The sequence below is a fragment of the Macrobrachium nipponense genome, chromosome 35 (genome assembly GCF_015104395.2).
Source record: "Macrobrachium nipponense isolate FS-2020 chromosome 35, ASM1510439v2, whole genome shotgun sequence".
In the NCBI taxonomy this organism is placed as follows: domain Eukaryota; kingdom Metazoa; phylum Arthropoda; class Malacostraca; order Decapoda; family Palaemonidae; genus Macrobrachium; species Macrobrachium nipponense.
In genome coordinates this window covers 59,515,482-59,530,800 of record NC_061096.1, presented here as the reverse complement: position 1 = coordinate 59,530,800, position 15,319 = coordinate 59,515,482, and the positions used below count along the sequence as shown (strand labels likewise).

Below are 15,319 nucleotides of genomic sequence, written 5' to 3'. Positions count from 1 at the left end.
AACTTCGTACTTCCACGCCGTAAAAATAAAACTATCAATTAACAAAGTACCTACCAGAAAAGAGCGATTTCGCAGGTATTCTCTTGAAAGAGACAGGTGCATATCCACCTTTGGGAGGAAGATCTTGAGCCCGTGCCGCCATGTTGACGTCCTCTCAGCTGAGAGCTCGGCTGCTCGATAAAGTGTAACCCTTCAAGAGTAGATATAATGGAAGCTTTTAGTATTAATTCTTAATTTCTTTATAATTCATGTCAGGTTTGTATGAATTTAATTAACCATATATACAATTATAGTTAACTTATCGCAGTTTAACTCACTTTTCATTTAAAAACAGGCATGAATAAGATCTAATATATCTCTTTTTTCAATAGGCAAGAAATAGTAAAAAGAAGCTTTACTGATCTTGTCGGCTATATAGTTTACGATGATGTTTAGAATTTCATTTCTCATAGATTGATATTATTTTAATCTTTATATACCAATGAGCAAAAGTTTGTTATATCAGTAGTTTTATTGATTAGCAGGCTGAATCTTATATTTAGCCTATGATCCAGTGCTGCCACACTCTCGGATTGGAATTATCGTACTGGCTCCTCAAAATTATGGGTTTTCAGTAAAAAATATCGTACAAAATTGTAGATTTTATCGTAATTATTATCTCACACTGTTTCTGATATTTAACACATTTTTATAATTTGACAAAATAATGAATTTATGTATGATTTCTTTGTATTCATTAATACCTTGCAATTTACATATATAATTAAGAAAAAAATACAAATGAAACATTTCTCTCTACAAAAACGAAAAAAATGAAATTGATGAATTAATTAGTAATGTTATCAACAATTGTTATGGAAAAATTATTACTATATTGTATTAACAATGGTAAAAAAGTATACAGCTTAGAACGTCACTTCTTTCCATAATGTAAACTAAACTGATAACGAATTAACACGAAGATATGTGAGTTGATAGGCCCACCCATACATATCTTTAAGCACCCCAAAACACACGAAATCAAATAGCATCACTGAGTAGTAATTTAAAATAAATATATATCATTAAACATGACTGTACTGATACCTATCCCATGATCTTCTTCTTCTTCTTCTTCCTAGCTTAAACCCATTTTTATATGGGGTCGCCATTGCGAATGAGTCGTCTCCATCGATTTCTGTCTTGTGCCTCGTTCTCATTTATACCTTTCAATTCCATATCTTCCCTTACACAATCACGCCATCTCTTTCTTGGTCTTCCCTTCTTCCTTCTACCCTGCACTTCCATTTCCATCATATGTCTTCCAACATGACGTTCCTCCCTTCGTAATAGATGTCCATACCATCGAAGCCTTCATTCCTGTATTTTCTTCGATATTTCAGCTACCTTTGTCGATCCTCTTATATACTCATTTCTAATCGCATTTCCATGGTTACTCCCGACATCCATCTTAACATTCTCATTTCTGCTACATCCATCTTTCTTCTCCTCTGTTTTCCTCATACTTGCCGTTTCTGTTCCATATAACATTGCTGGTCTGACCACGTCCTATGGAACTTTCTTTTCAATTTTTTTCAGAGGGACCTAGTTGTTCCCTGTCCCGGGTGGGACCCGCGGCGGTGGGACGCCTGCCCGCGCCGTCCCGGGACCGCCCTGACGCCTGCCCGTGGGCCCGGGAGTGGCTTCCCCGGGACCGAGGGACCCGCCTGACCCGCCCCGTCCCGGGACGCTCGGCGGACGCCTGCCCGCCCACCCCGTCCCGTCCCCGGGACGCTCGGCGGACGCCTGCCCTACCCGCCCCGTCTCGGGACGCTCGGCGGACGCCTGCCCGCCCGTCCCGGGTACGGCTCGGCGGACGCCTGCCCGCCCTGTCCCGGGTCCCGGGGACGCTCGGCGGACGCCTGCCCGCCCGTTGGGTCCGGGACTCTCGCAGGGGACGCCTGCCCGCCCCGTCCCACCCGGGACCCACGGATCGGCGGACAAACCGCTGCCCGCCCGTCCCCGGGACGCTCGGCGGACCCTGCCTGCCCGCCCGTCCCGGCGACGCCTCGGCGGTGGGGACTGGGGCAGTGTCCCGGGACCCGCCCTCCCGGGTCCCGGGCGACCCTAGGGCGGCTGGCCCGGGGGGGGACGCCTGCCCGCCCGTCCCGGGACCCGTCGACGGACGCCTGACCCGCGCCCGTCCCGGGATCGGGGGGGCACGCCTGGCGCTCCCCGGATGCCGCCTGACGCCCTCCGTCCCGGGTGGGGTACGCTCGGCGGTGGGACGCCTGCGGAACCGCCCGTCCCGGGGTACGCTCGGCGGGACGACCTCCCGCCCGCCCCCCGGGGCCCCGGGGGGGGGCTACGCGTGGGACGCTCGGGCGGACGCCCACTGCCCGCCGGTCCCGGGACCCGTCGGGACGCCTCGGCGTGGGGGGGGGACCGCCTGCCCGCCCCGTACCCGGGACACTAGGCGGCCTGGCGCCCTCCCGTCACCCCGCCCGTCCCGGACGCTCGGCGGACCCGCTGCCCGCCCGTGCCCGGGGGGGACGCTCGGCGACGCCTGCCCCGCCCGTCCCGGGGACGGCTCGGCGGGACGCCACTGCCCGCGTTTTCCCGTGGGACGCTCGCGGGGACGCCTGCCCGGGGGACCCGTCCCGGGTACGGGACGCTCGGCGGACGCTGCCCGCCCGTCCCGGGATGGCAGCCTCGGCACGACGCCTGCCCGTCCCGTCCACGGACGCTCGGCGACGCCTGCCCGGCCCGTCCCGTGGGACCCGCCCGGCGGGACGCCTGCCCGCCTCCGTCCCCACGGGTGGACGCTCGGCGGGCGCCTGCCCGTCCGTCCCGGGACGCTCGGCCCGACGGACGCCTGCCCGCCCGTCCCGGGACGCTCGGCGGACGCCACGCTGGGCCCCGGCCCATCCCGGGAGACGCTCGGTGCGGACGTCTCCCTGCCCGGGGGACTCGCGGGTCCCGCGGGGATGCGCTGGCAGCTGACGCCCCTCCCTTGTGTCCCGGGGGACGCTCGGCGGACCCGCCATGCCCGTGGGGGGCCGTCCCGGGAGGCGCTCGCGGACAGCCTGCCCGGCCCGTCCCGGGACGGCTCGGCGGAGGGGGACGCTGCACCCCCGCCCGTTCCCGGGACGCTCGGCGGACGCCGTGCCCGGCCCGACCCTCCTGGGGGGGGGGACCCACGGCGGACGCGGGCCTCCTGCCCGCCCGTCCCACCGACCTCCGGGGCGGGACGCCTGCCCGGCCCGTCCCCGGGACGCTCGGCCGTCGCCTGCCCCGCCCGTCCCGGGCGGGGGGGTGGGGGGGGGGGGGGACGACACTCGGCGGACGCCTGCTCCCGGGCCCTCCCGTCCCGGGGACGCTCGGTCGGACGCCTGCCCGCCGGGTTTCCCCGGGAACGCCATCCCGGGCGGACGCCTCGCGCCCCGTCCCGGGGGGACGCCTCGGCGGGGACCCGCCTGGCCCGTCCCGGCCCGGGGACGCTCGGCACGACGCTGCCCGCCCGTTCCCGTGGGACGCTCGGCGGACGCCGCCCGCCCGTCCCGGGACCCGCTGGCCCCGGGACCCCGCCTGCCACGGGCTCACGGAACGCTCGGCGGGGGCCCGCCCTGGCGCCCCGTGGCCCGCCCGGGACGGATCGGGAACGCTCGGCGGACGCCTGCGTCGACGTTCACGGGACGCTCGGCGGTGGGACGCCTGCCCTGCCTGCCCGTCCCGGGACGCTCGGCGGACGCCTGCCCAGCCCGTCCCGGGACGCCTCGTCGGTGGGTACGCCATGCCCGGCCCGGGTCCCGTCCCGGGGGACGCTCGGCGGGGGACGGCCTGCCCGCCGTCCCGGTGGACGCCTCGGCGGTGGGACGGCCTGCCCGCTCCCCCGTCCCGGGTGGACGCTGCGGCGGAACGCTGCCCGCCCGTCCCGGGACGCTCGGCGGACGCCTGCCGGTGCCCGTACCCGGGACTGCGGCCCCGGTCCCGGTTCGGACGCCTCAGCCCGCCCGTCCCGGGAAGGGGCTGCGGGGCCCGGTCACCGACAGCTCGGCGGACGCCTCCCGCCCGGCCCGTCCCGGGACGCTCGGCGGACGTGGGCCTGCCGCCCGTCCCGGGACCCGCTCGGACGGACGCCTGCCCGCCCGTCCCGGGACCCGCGGCGGTCCACGCCTGGTGCCCGTTGGGCCCGTCCCGGGACGCCTCGGTGGACGCCTGCCGCCCGTCCCCCCGGTGGGGACCCGACGGCGGTGACGGCCCTGGCGCGTGCCCGTGGTCGTGGGGGGTCCCGGGACCCGCGGACGGTCCCACCCGTCCCGCAACCGCCCCGTCCCCCTTGGGACCGCCTCGCGGGCTGCCTCCTGCCCTGCCCGTCCCGGGACGCTCGGCGGGCCGCCTTGCCCGCCCGTCTCGGGTTGGGACGCTCGGCGGGCGCCCTCCCTTTGGCCACGCCTCCCAGTCCCACCGGGGGACGCCTCGGCGGGGCGGGCCTTACGCCCCGCCGCTCCCATGCACAGTGGTAACAGCTATTCTGTACCTTAGGAATCTAAAACATATGCCACTGCATCTTCTCAATTCTCCTGGGGATTCTCTGAATCTTCAACTTCTTTTCCTTGCACTCCACGAATCCTACTCAATCCTCTCTTCTTCTCCTGGCACCTCCACTAATCCTACTGAATCCTCTCATTTTCTTGGGGCTTCTCCTAATCCCTGTTTCTTCTCCCGACACCTACACAAGTCCCCTTATTTTCTTCACAGTTTCTATATTCCCTCCCTTTTCTTTTCCATCCACGAATCAATAAAACAAACTCTAAGAAAACATTTTAACATATTTATTTCCGTTCAAGTTCAATTTCTCAACGATTAACAAAACAAACTTATTACAAAATAAACATCTTCTCAAAATTTCCACATCTTATCCGTCTGAATGAGGCCCAGTGCAGTCTTCATCCCACGCCCCCCACATTCTTTCAAGATCCACAGAAGCTTCTGCAGTTGTTTTCACTTGCTCTCCTCCATTCGTCTTCATTTCTCCTGGAGCCTCTTCAAATCACAGACCATTTTCTCCTTCGTTCCTCGCACCCATCCAACCTCATCATCCATCTGGTCGTTCCATTCGCCCTGGACACCGGCCTTCTTCTTCAGCAACTCCAGGCGACCATTTCCTTCCTCTAGAAGGCATGCCAGCTCGTTCCTCTTGAGTTTCGCTGTTTCAACTTTACACTGGAGTCCACGCTTTTCCTTCCAAGAGGTCCTCCAAAGCCTTCTGCAGGCGCTGCAACCTCAGCTCCAAGTCTTTCCAGTCGGATTCCCACTTTTCGCTTGAGTCTTTTTCTTCCTGAATGAGCCTCGCTATCCGCGCCGCTTCTGCCGTTTATAGCTTCACGTCTTTCTCCTGTCGTAGGAGTTTCTCGAGCCCCTCAAGCAGGCAGTTTGCGTCTGACCACTGCCCAGACAGTTCCCTTATCCTCTCACAAAGGGCATCGTTCCTCTGACCAATTTCCTTCACGATGCTGGTTTTCTTCGGCCATCTTGACCATCTTGTCTTCCAGCTGCCGATTCTACCCCTTCTCTTTATCGTTCCAGATTCGAGCGAGTGAGCCCTCTCTTGCAAGGCCTGCTGTTGCAACACCTCCTGAGTGATCTGGATTCAAGAACGCGTTCTTCCCTTCCGCCGCCCCCGCCTTCTGCGTCTCTTCTTGGTAGTCGAGCCTCTCTTGTAGCTGAAGAATTATTGTCCTGTCCAAGTGCACGCGCTGCTCTCTCTGGTACTGGATGGCTTCTCGCAAGGCCGCAATTCTCTCGTTCAGTTCCTTTTCTTAGGCTGTTCAGCTCCATCATTATCAGTCAGGAGAGAAATCTCGCCAGCGAATAGGCAGCCACACAAAACAGATCACTAATAACAGCTGCTGCCAAGGCCAGATAAGGCCACATTTTCTTCAAACTGAAATCCATATCTGAAGTATCCAGTTCATATACTCTCCTCTCTCTCACTCTCGATTTTTCGTTGATTTTCTATATTCCACGAGAGATATTTTGGTTTATCGAAATATAGCAGGAAAGATTCTGAACTTTAATTATGTCTTGTCTCTTGGTCTTATAAATTGCTGAAATATCTCTCTCTCTCTCTCTCTCTCTCTCTCTCTCTCTCTCTCTCTCTCTCTCTCTCTCTCTCTTTCTTTCTTTCTTCCTTCCTTCCTTTCTTTCTTTCTTTTTTTTCTTGTCTTTCTTTTCTTTTTCCCCCCCGAAGGTCTGGAATTCCTCAATTGTTCCTTCATTTAGGTTTAAGGCTTTGCATTCAATATTTTGAGAAGGTGAGAGAGAGAGAGAGAGAGAGAGAGACGATGAGAGAGAGAGAGAGAGAGAGAGAGAGAGAGACCGTATTTTTGCGTAGAAAACAGAAAAAATAGAGAATCTAATGTGTATAACCATGCCTTAGTGTATAATGCTTTAATTGAGGTTTATATTAAATATTATTCATTCTATCTATATATATATATGTATATATTTATATATATATATATATATATATATATATATATTATATATATATTGTATATTTAATATATATATATAGATATATATATATTGTATATATTGAATATATATATATATATAATATATATATATATATATATATATATATATTATTATTATATTATAATATATATGTATATATTATATGATATAATGCCCCAAAGTCAGGTCACCTTTTAGGGCATGCTGTCTACGCACGAGGAACGCCAAAGGACACGAATGAATCAAAAGTATATTGAAGCAGGAATGCGCACTGAAACCACTATTGAAACCCACTCATGGAAATTATGACAGCCCTTAAGCAAGCTTACCGCGCGTGCGCACGTGTGTGGGTGGGCGTAATATACGTGATGTTGTGCAACAGTAGTAGAGAGAGAGAGAGAGAGGAGAGAGAGAGAGAGAGAGAGAAAATGGCTACGGTTGTTAATGATGATGTTTTTTCCCGATCACAAACCGTGACCAGGTAGTGTTTTTCTTCTTCTTCTTTCGAAATAGCGTATTCAGGAACTTGGCCTTTTTCTCTTTAAAGGAAATTCTGATGGCCATAGCTGTGAGTAAGAATAGACCAACGTGAAATGACTGTTAACAGTGTGTATTTTATAATCTCATTACATTTTACGAGTATCTGTTTTATTTATTTAATTATTTGTCCATTTATTTTTTTTTTTTTCTTTTCCAATTACTAGTCTCTTTGTCTGTTTATCTGTTACCTTCTGGTTACTACTTTCTAATGAACACCATAATATTCTTTGGAAGCTTGAATTTCAAGTCAGTGGCCCCTTTGGTGGGCTTCTTCCATATGAATACGGTTTATAGAACCCCCTTTCCTTTCTGCCTTTTTCTTATTTTTTCGGCCTTTCTAGGGGACCGTTGTAGTCTCAAAGTTAGTATTATTATATTCTAAAGATGAACCTATTCATATAGAATAAGCCCACCACCACAGGGTCCATTGGCTTGAATTCAAGAACAGAAGGTAATGGGATATACAGAATGAAGAGATCACCAAACACACACACACACACAGAGTTTCATTAGCGACTTGTGTTTGTGATGGTTAATTTTTCAGAAATCATTTTCACAAGCAATTTATAATTGTTACCAAAAGTTCCCCTACTCAAATGATTCTTCAATTAATTATTTAGTTCAATTGAACGTTTTGCTACAAGTATTGCAGACACAAATACAGTCCGTTTCTTTTTTGTCTGCGCTCTCTCTCTCTCTCTCTCTCTCTCTCTCTCTCTCTCTCTTCTTCTCTCTCTCTCGTCCGGTTTTTTTTTACCTCATCTATGGCAATAAATTCGGGGATTTTACTTTGTTTATCATTTGTCAAATGAATTCATGAATTTTCTCTCTCTCTCTCTCTCCTCTCTCTCTCTCTCTCTCTCTCTCTCTCTCTCTCTCTCTCTCTCTCATCTTGCCCCTAAGGTCTGGAATTCTTCATTTGTTCCTTCATTTAGGTTTAAGGCTTTGCATTCGATATAAGTTGAAAGAGACCTTACAGACCTTACATCTTGTTCGGTTGCCCGCAGGTGGTCCCTCAGTATGAGGCACCTCTAATGTCTACCAGAGAGTTGCTAGTACATCTTCCGGTATATTTTGCATCTTCCAATCTTGGATGGTCTGGGATGCACGTTTTAGATATTTGTCGAGCTTATTCTTAAACACATCTACGCTCACTCCTGTTATATTCCTCAGATGAGCTCGGCAACGCATTTGAAATAGACGCCCTGCATTATCGAGCTGCCTTGGTGCGTAGTGGATTAATGTCCTGTGTGCTTTCCTTATTTTCCTGGTATAGTTTTGGGCACTATTAATCTACCTCTGCTTGCTCTTTCTGATATTTTTGGCTCCATGATGTTTTCAGCTATTCCTTCTATCTGTTTCCATGCCTGAATTATCATGTAGCATTCTCTTCTCCTTTCTAGACTATATAATTTTAAGGATTGTAGTCTTTCCAGTAGTCAAGGTCCTTAACTTCTTCTATTCTAGCTGTAAAGGACCTTTGTACACTCTCTATTTGTGCAATATCTTTTTGATAGTGTGGGTACCATATCATATTGCAATATTCAAGTGGACTACGAACATATGTTTTATAAAGCATAATCATGTGTTCAGCTTTTCTTGTTTTTGAAGTGCCGTAACAACATTCCCACATTTTTGCTTTACATTTTGCCAATAGAATTGCTATTTGATCGTTGCATAACATGTTTCCTATTCATCATCACACCAAGGTCTTTAAACTGCTTCCTTATTTGTGATTGTCTCATTATTAGGTCCCCTATGTGCATATAGCTTTCCTTCTCTGTCTCCATAGTTTATTGATTCAAATTTATCAGAGTTAAATACCATCCTATTTACCTCTGCCCAATCATATACTTTGTTAAGGTCTCTTTGTAGCGCGTTCCTATCTTCATCACAAGTAATTTCTCTACTTATTCTTGTGTCATCGGCGAACTACTCACTACCGAGTCCTTAACATTACTGTTCTATGTCTGCAATCATAATAACAAACAGTAATGCAGCTAACACCGTACCTTGTGGCACACCGGAAATTACCTTAGCTTCATCCGATTTCTCATCGTTTGCAATAACTATCTGTTTTCTGTTGTGTAAAAATTCTTTTAACCATCTTTCTACTTTATCCACTATATCATGTTTTCTAATTTTCTTCTTTCGCTAATATATTATGGTCTACCTTTTCAAAGCTTTTGCAAAGTCTAGATACACATCTGTTTCATTTCCCGCTTTTCATTCAGACGTTAATTCATAATTGTTGGGTCAGACTCCCAAATAACTTGATAGGTAGGAATTTAATATAAGTAGATAGTTTGAAACCAATTAAGAACTGTCAAGCCCGATTGTATCCTAAAGTTGGTCATGTTCCTGTTTTTCAGAAGGTCCGCACGGTGCCACTGACGTTACGCAGTGAGGCTGAGAGTGCGCTGCAAGAGCTTGAAAAAAATATGATTATAGAAGGAGTAGAATTCTCAGATTATGCCTCACCAATTGTTACTGTCAAGAAGCAGAATGGATCCCTTAGGATTTGTGGGGATTTTCGTAGAATAAATGAAATTCTTCATGAATCTAAATTCCCATTACCTAATATGTCAGAATTAATTTCCAGTGTGTCTGGATATAAGTATTATACCAGACTTGATCTCAAGAAGGCTTATTTGCAAATGGAAGTTGCTCCAGAAGACCGTAAAATATTTTGTAATTAACACACATTTGGGTCTATATAGATATTTACGCTTACCATTTGGTATCCATCCTGCTCCTGCAATATTTCAGAAGTTCATTTCCCAATTGTTAGCTTTTTATGATTTTGCTTATCCATATCTGGATGATATTGTTATAGGTGGAGACTCACCAGCTGAACATGATAAACGTGCAACTAGCAGAGAGAAGAGCCCCATTAACTGTCCTTGTTTTCATTCTGTTTCTTTGTTTAGTTTTAAAGAGTTTAACTTTACTGAACACTCGTTCCCATTCAGCATTAGAGTGCGGCAAGCAAAGAGCAGTTAGAGCAAAATTGGCTACGTCTGAAAAACAAGACTCTTTTTGGGACACTTCTCCCCAGAACTTATCAGGTGACTCATTAACGAGATGTTTAAGTTCATGTTGCAATATGGGAAACATTCTCCATTGATCATCCAGCTTTTGAAGTAGTGAGTGGTCATCTGAGGGCACAATCAGGGGAAGCTCAGATGCAAGAGGGAATAAGGAGGGATTCTTTCTCTGAATTCTGATGAGAGAGCATTTTTTGGACAGAGAGTTTAACTTTGACAGGACACCATCATTGAAATTATACCTCTTCTTTATTTGTGTGCATGTCACTACAAGGAAACTTCTACAACTCTGATAAAACTCCTGCTGTTGAGCTTTCTTTTCCTGTATGGAGGGGTTTTTTAATCCCTGCATAACTTTAACTCCTAGGTACATTTGGTCCTGTCCATAAATGAGAGAAGGAGGTCTCTGAATAGCATGGACACTTTATCATAGAGAACTGTTATTACTGCTTTATCTGACGGGAAAAATTTGTTGAACGAACTCAGTAAACTTTGGAAGAACCCAGTCAAGGAACATGAAATATAACTTCAAGAAAGGATCATGAAGGGAGTTGATAATCAACTATGTTGCTAATAGTTTCTCAGCGAGCCACTTCTCCGAGAAAAATAGCTTCAGTGCCTCCCACTGTTCCAATAGCCTTTGAACCACGTTACAATTGGAGACAAGCGGCGGCAAGCCATGTACGGACTCCGAAATAATTCTTTCTTTTTTTATAGAAATTAGCCTGTTTCATGGAGGAGTTCACCGACCATTTATATTTGTAATTAATTACTTATCAACACCTTAGAATTATCGCACAAACCGTACGATAATGGAAAATGCTATCGTGCATCGTACCAAGGCCGTTTTTATCGTACTTGTACGATAATTATCGTACATGTGGCAACACTGCTATGATCTTACTAAATCCCGTCAGTGTTCATATGTTTAGAGATAGGATTTCGAAAATTGACAATGCTTTGAAAACATCCATTGAGTGACCTCATAATTATATAGATAAGTATATGATGATTTATTGCCATGAGAACTATCTTAGCTTAAAGCGAATGGTTTTCCATGAACTCAGTTTTATAATTGGCTATATTACCGATTTCTGAATGCCATCACATACTTGCATTTACTGAATTTTTGCAAATACCCAAATAGTTGGTGGGGAGTGGTTTCTCACCATACTCCTCAGTGTAAGTAAAATATCTCGAAAATCGCCAAAGGTAACATTTTTGAATAGTCTATTTTACACGGTTTCCTCTTATAGACTCCCCTCTTTCTATAATTTCTAATGCACTACTCTTCTTTGGCAGGTTTCCTACAAAATAGCACTGTTCCTGGCAGTACCTCTATAGTATTTTAGATATTTCGTGGTTAAGAAACTGATGTACAGAATAGCTGAAGAGAATCACAATTCTGAAAAAAGTTACGACGTAAAGATACTGAAATTTAGACAAAATTAAAGAGAACCTGAATATTAATAGAGAAAATAACTGTCTAAAGAAACAGAAAGAATACGGTGCAGGTAAAGAAATGGAATGCGATTATCAAATGAAAACTTAAAAACGCAGACGCGAAGAATTTTTAAGACAGAAAGGCGTTAATGAAATCATCAGGAAAAGGCAGGAGAGAAAGCACATACTAGCCGTTCTCTATCTTTGCTGCTGTCACTACGTTTTCTCTCATGAGAAGGCCTAACTGAAGAGAAAAACGGATCACCTGAAGAAAAGCTACCCCAACACACGTTGGGGTCGCTTTTCTTCAGGTGGAAAATATTGGGGTTGCCTTTCTTAAGGTGAGGAATTAACAAGGTAAACAGCCAGTTTATATGTTGATGATTATTAGTGTAACGACATAAGTGAGACTACCGAATAAAAGTGCTAACGGTACTTAAGACATTCTTATTTTTCTTTTATGGCTAAGAAACAAAACTTTTTACTCTTTAACATAAAACCAAGTGGTAAAGAAGCCATCATGGACCGTGCAGTTTATGAACAAGTTGTGCAGCCACTTTTAACGCACCATCCTCTTCCTGCTATCAACTGGTTGAAGAGCAAGAATCTTTTGAGGAGAGAAATAAAGTGCATTCAGTGCGGAAATTCAATGAACTGGACAAAACTATCTTCTATACAAAATAATTATGTGTGGAAATGCCAATTTAAAGAGTGTTAGTAAATTTTTTACAACAAGCAAAGTTTCATTCGTCAGGCACCTCAGTCTTGCTACATCTAAACTATCCACGAGAAGTGGATTCCGGCTAATTATATGTGGAAATTTGCCAATTTAAAGAGTGTACTAAATTTAAAAGCAAAGTTTCTATTCGTAAGGACTCATTCTTTGCTAAATCTAAACTTTCACTGCAGAAGTGGATTCAGGCTATTTATTATTGGTGTAACAACATGAGTGAGACTACAGTGACTAATATTCTAAACATTTCAGAAAAAACCATGATTGATATTTACAAGTTTTTTTTAGAGAAATCTGCATGGCATAATTGTGCAAATTGACGAGAGTCTTGCTTTGCTCGAAAAAACAAATATCACAGATGACGTGCACCAAATCGGCCAATGTGGGTATTTGGATGCAAGAGAGAATTTTTGAATTCATATCTACAGCAATTTATGTGGTTTGAAAGATATGTTAATAGTAGTTTTTAATCAATATATATCTATTTTTTTCTCCTTTTTTCTATAATATTATTGAGCTCAGTGGTCACCTGAAGATAGAGACACCAAAAAAAAAAAAAACAAGCATGGGGTCGTTTATCTCAGGGAGGAAAAAATATTGGGGTCGTTTTATCTCAGGAGGAAAATATTTGGGGTCGATCTTCAGGTGATCCAGAAAAGGATAAACTATAATGTAATTGACCATGATAGTTTCCTGGGGTCACGAACATATGTACGAATTTAAGGCACCGTCAGGTGCTCAGACGAACTTGAATTGAAAGATTGTACCAAGGAAATACTTAAAGTGAGTGAATGTAAAGAACTTCTAATGAAGAAGATGAATGAAAATAGTGAGGCTGTGATGAGGATGACCGGCAGTTGAAAAAGAAGACCAGAATCAAAGTTAAATTAATACAAGAAACAATTTATCTTCCAGAACTATTTGTAATTCCTATAGATAAATCAAATATAAAAAGTCGAACGTATTCCGTAGACAAAATCTTAAAAATCATAATTTACCAAGCTACGACTATCATATTAAAAGGTAAAGATATCATGTTTATAGAGGTTGAGTGGAGTGTAGTGTAAGCTAAATGCTTTCGCATAAGAGTTTGGGAATGCTATGAGAATCAATACTAAACTTTACTGTTGCTGTGCTTTTGTAAAAAGAAAAAAAAAAAAAAAAAAAAAAAAAAACTCCAATGCTTTAGGATCCGTGGAAATCTCAAACGAAAATTTATACCTGCTTGGAGTATCTTAACAACCAACCTCAAGAGGAAAATCAGGTTCCACTAGTCTCACTTGATTTGAGAATGACTTTCTTACCACATGTGAATTGAACTTTTCAGCAACTAAATGTTCTAATTGCACAAAAATAAAATTAGACAGCCTTTTTCTGGGTGTTACGTACGGCAGTGTCCTAGTGTAAATAATGTAACCTATACTCTGTTATTTTCCATCTGTCCATCCGCCTGTGGTGTTTTTGTATGGTAACACTGCGTCCCGGGCTTTAAATAGTTACGCTATGTGTAAGTTTTAGGCAAATAAAAGGATATCTGGGTGTACATTTGCAACTGAAAAATGTTTTAATAATTTACTGTATGCGAATTACACCGTTAATATTCGAAATAGGATATTGTTATTATTGTTGAATGTAAGCTGAATGTAACTATCTAAAGCCCGGGACGCACTGTTACCATACGGAAACACCACAGGCGGGTGGACAGATGGAAAAAAAGAAGAAAAAAAAAAAAAAAAAAAAAAAAAAAAAAAAAAAAAAAAAAAAAAAAAAAAAAAAAGAGTATAAATCTTTCGAGATGTAAATCATTTGTGAATAGTGGAAACTGCTCTAAATGTTCACCTTAAGTTTTAGTGATCGAACTATGTCAACAGAGGTACCTTTTATATTTTGCTGGACACCAGTCCAGTACTACTTTTGACACTGTGCCTAATTTGCTGCTTGTGGATCTGTTTTTTTAGTCTATTGTTCTACAAGTAAAAGTCTACAACTGTCTTAATGCAGCCCAGTAGTACTAAAAAAAAACAGCTGATAGATCTGTTTTGTACGAATTGGTAGAACTTTTTTCAAGAACATAGAGCCAATGAAAATAGTGGAGATTGAAAAATGGTACTTGCTTGAGGAAGTAGGCTCAATCCTGTATGTATACAAATGGCACATTGCACCGACTTAAGAGACTAATCTCTTTCATAACTCAATTCTATTTTATAGTAAACAAATGTAGAAAATAAAGGAGAACTATGCACAAATGGTTTACATTCAATAGTTGAAACTAAACGGATACAAGGCGACGATTGACTTAGAAAATCACTCGTCGAGATCCACCGTCCGAGTTTCCTTGATACAATAACTCGGTGAATGATTTTAGTGATGATAAACGGTAAGGTCCAAGGGATAAAGTGGCGGAATATAAATAACAATGCATTATGTACTCTAATATGCCATTAAAATGCATAAATAATCACGCCATTAGTCCTTGAAAATCTGGCATGTATGAGAAATGTGGGTGGGTCGTATTAGGATCGCTAACACTATGCCACAATAAGCAGCGGTGGGTGTGAGGGATGAGATGAGTTTAATATAGTAGGCGGAAGTCATTGAAACTACAATGGGGAGAAAATTTTAATGTGTTCTCGCAATTACATATTATTCTCTGATTCATTTTTGTACAATAAATACTGGAACCACTACAGGGAACATATCTGTACTTTGCAATGTATATTACAGAGCTCTTCACACCATAAGTAGCTCTACCCTTGACAAATAGTACTATATTATCGAACACCGTACACATTACTGTTTTACATTATACGTATATGCAATAGTTCTGATGCATTTCTGGGGCTCGCGTCTTATTCTTAAATCTTAGATGTTCATACTCATAATTTGACTCAAATTTATGCATGGTAATGATAATGGAGAAGCCGATAATCAGCCTACAGTTCTAAGAATGTTAACAAACCATGGTAAGTCCGAGGAGTTGGAGGGAAAAAAAAACATAAAAATCGGTAGCTCGGCGTTTACCAACATCATTATCATCCATCTTGGAATCTCCTCT

At 45.3% G+C, this 15,319-nt stretch overlaps 1 protein-coding gene across 1 annotated transcript in view; it reads right to left on the bottom strand.

Annotated features, from left to right (window-relative positions):
• LOC135208828 (NADH dehydrogenase [ubiquinone] 1 alpha subcomplex subunit 13-like) overlaps window positions 1–190 on the bottom strand; it is a 20,556-nt gene extending 20,366 nt beyond the window's left edge. The window contains exon 1 of the mRNA XM_064241389.1: window positions 55–190. Coding sequence (XP_064097459.1) covers window positions 55–142 — 88 coding nt within the window. The 5' untranslated portion in view covers window positions 143–190. The remainder of the gene's footprint in view (window positions 1–54) is intronic.
• Window positions 191–15,319: the final 15,129 nt, after the last annotated feature.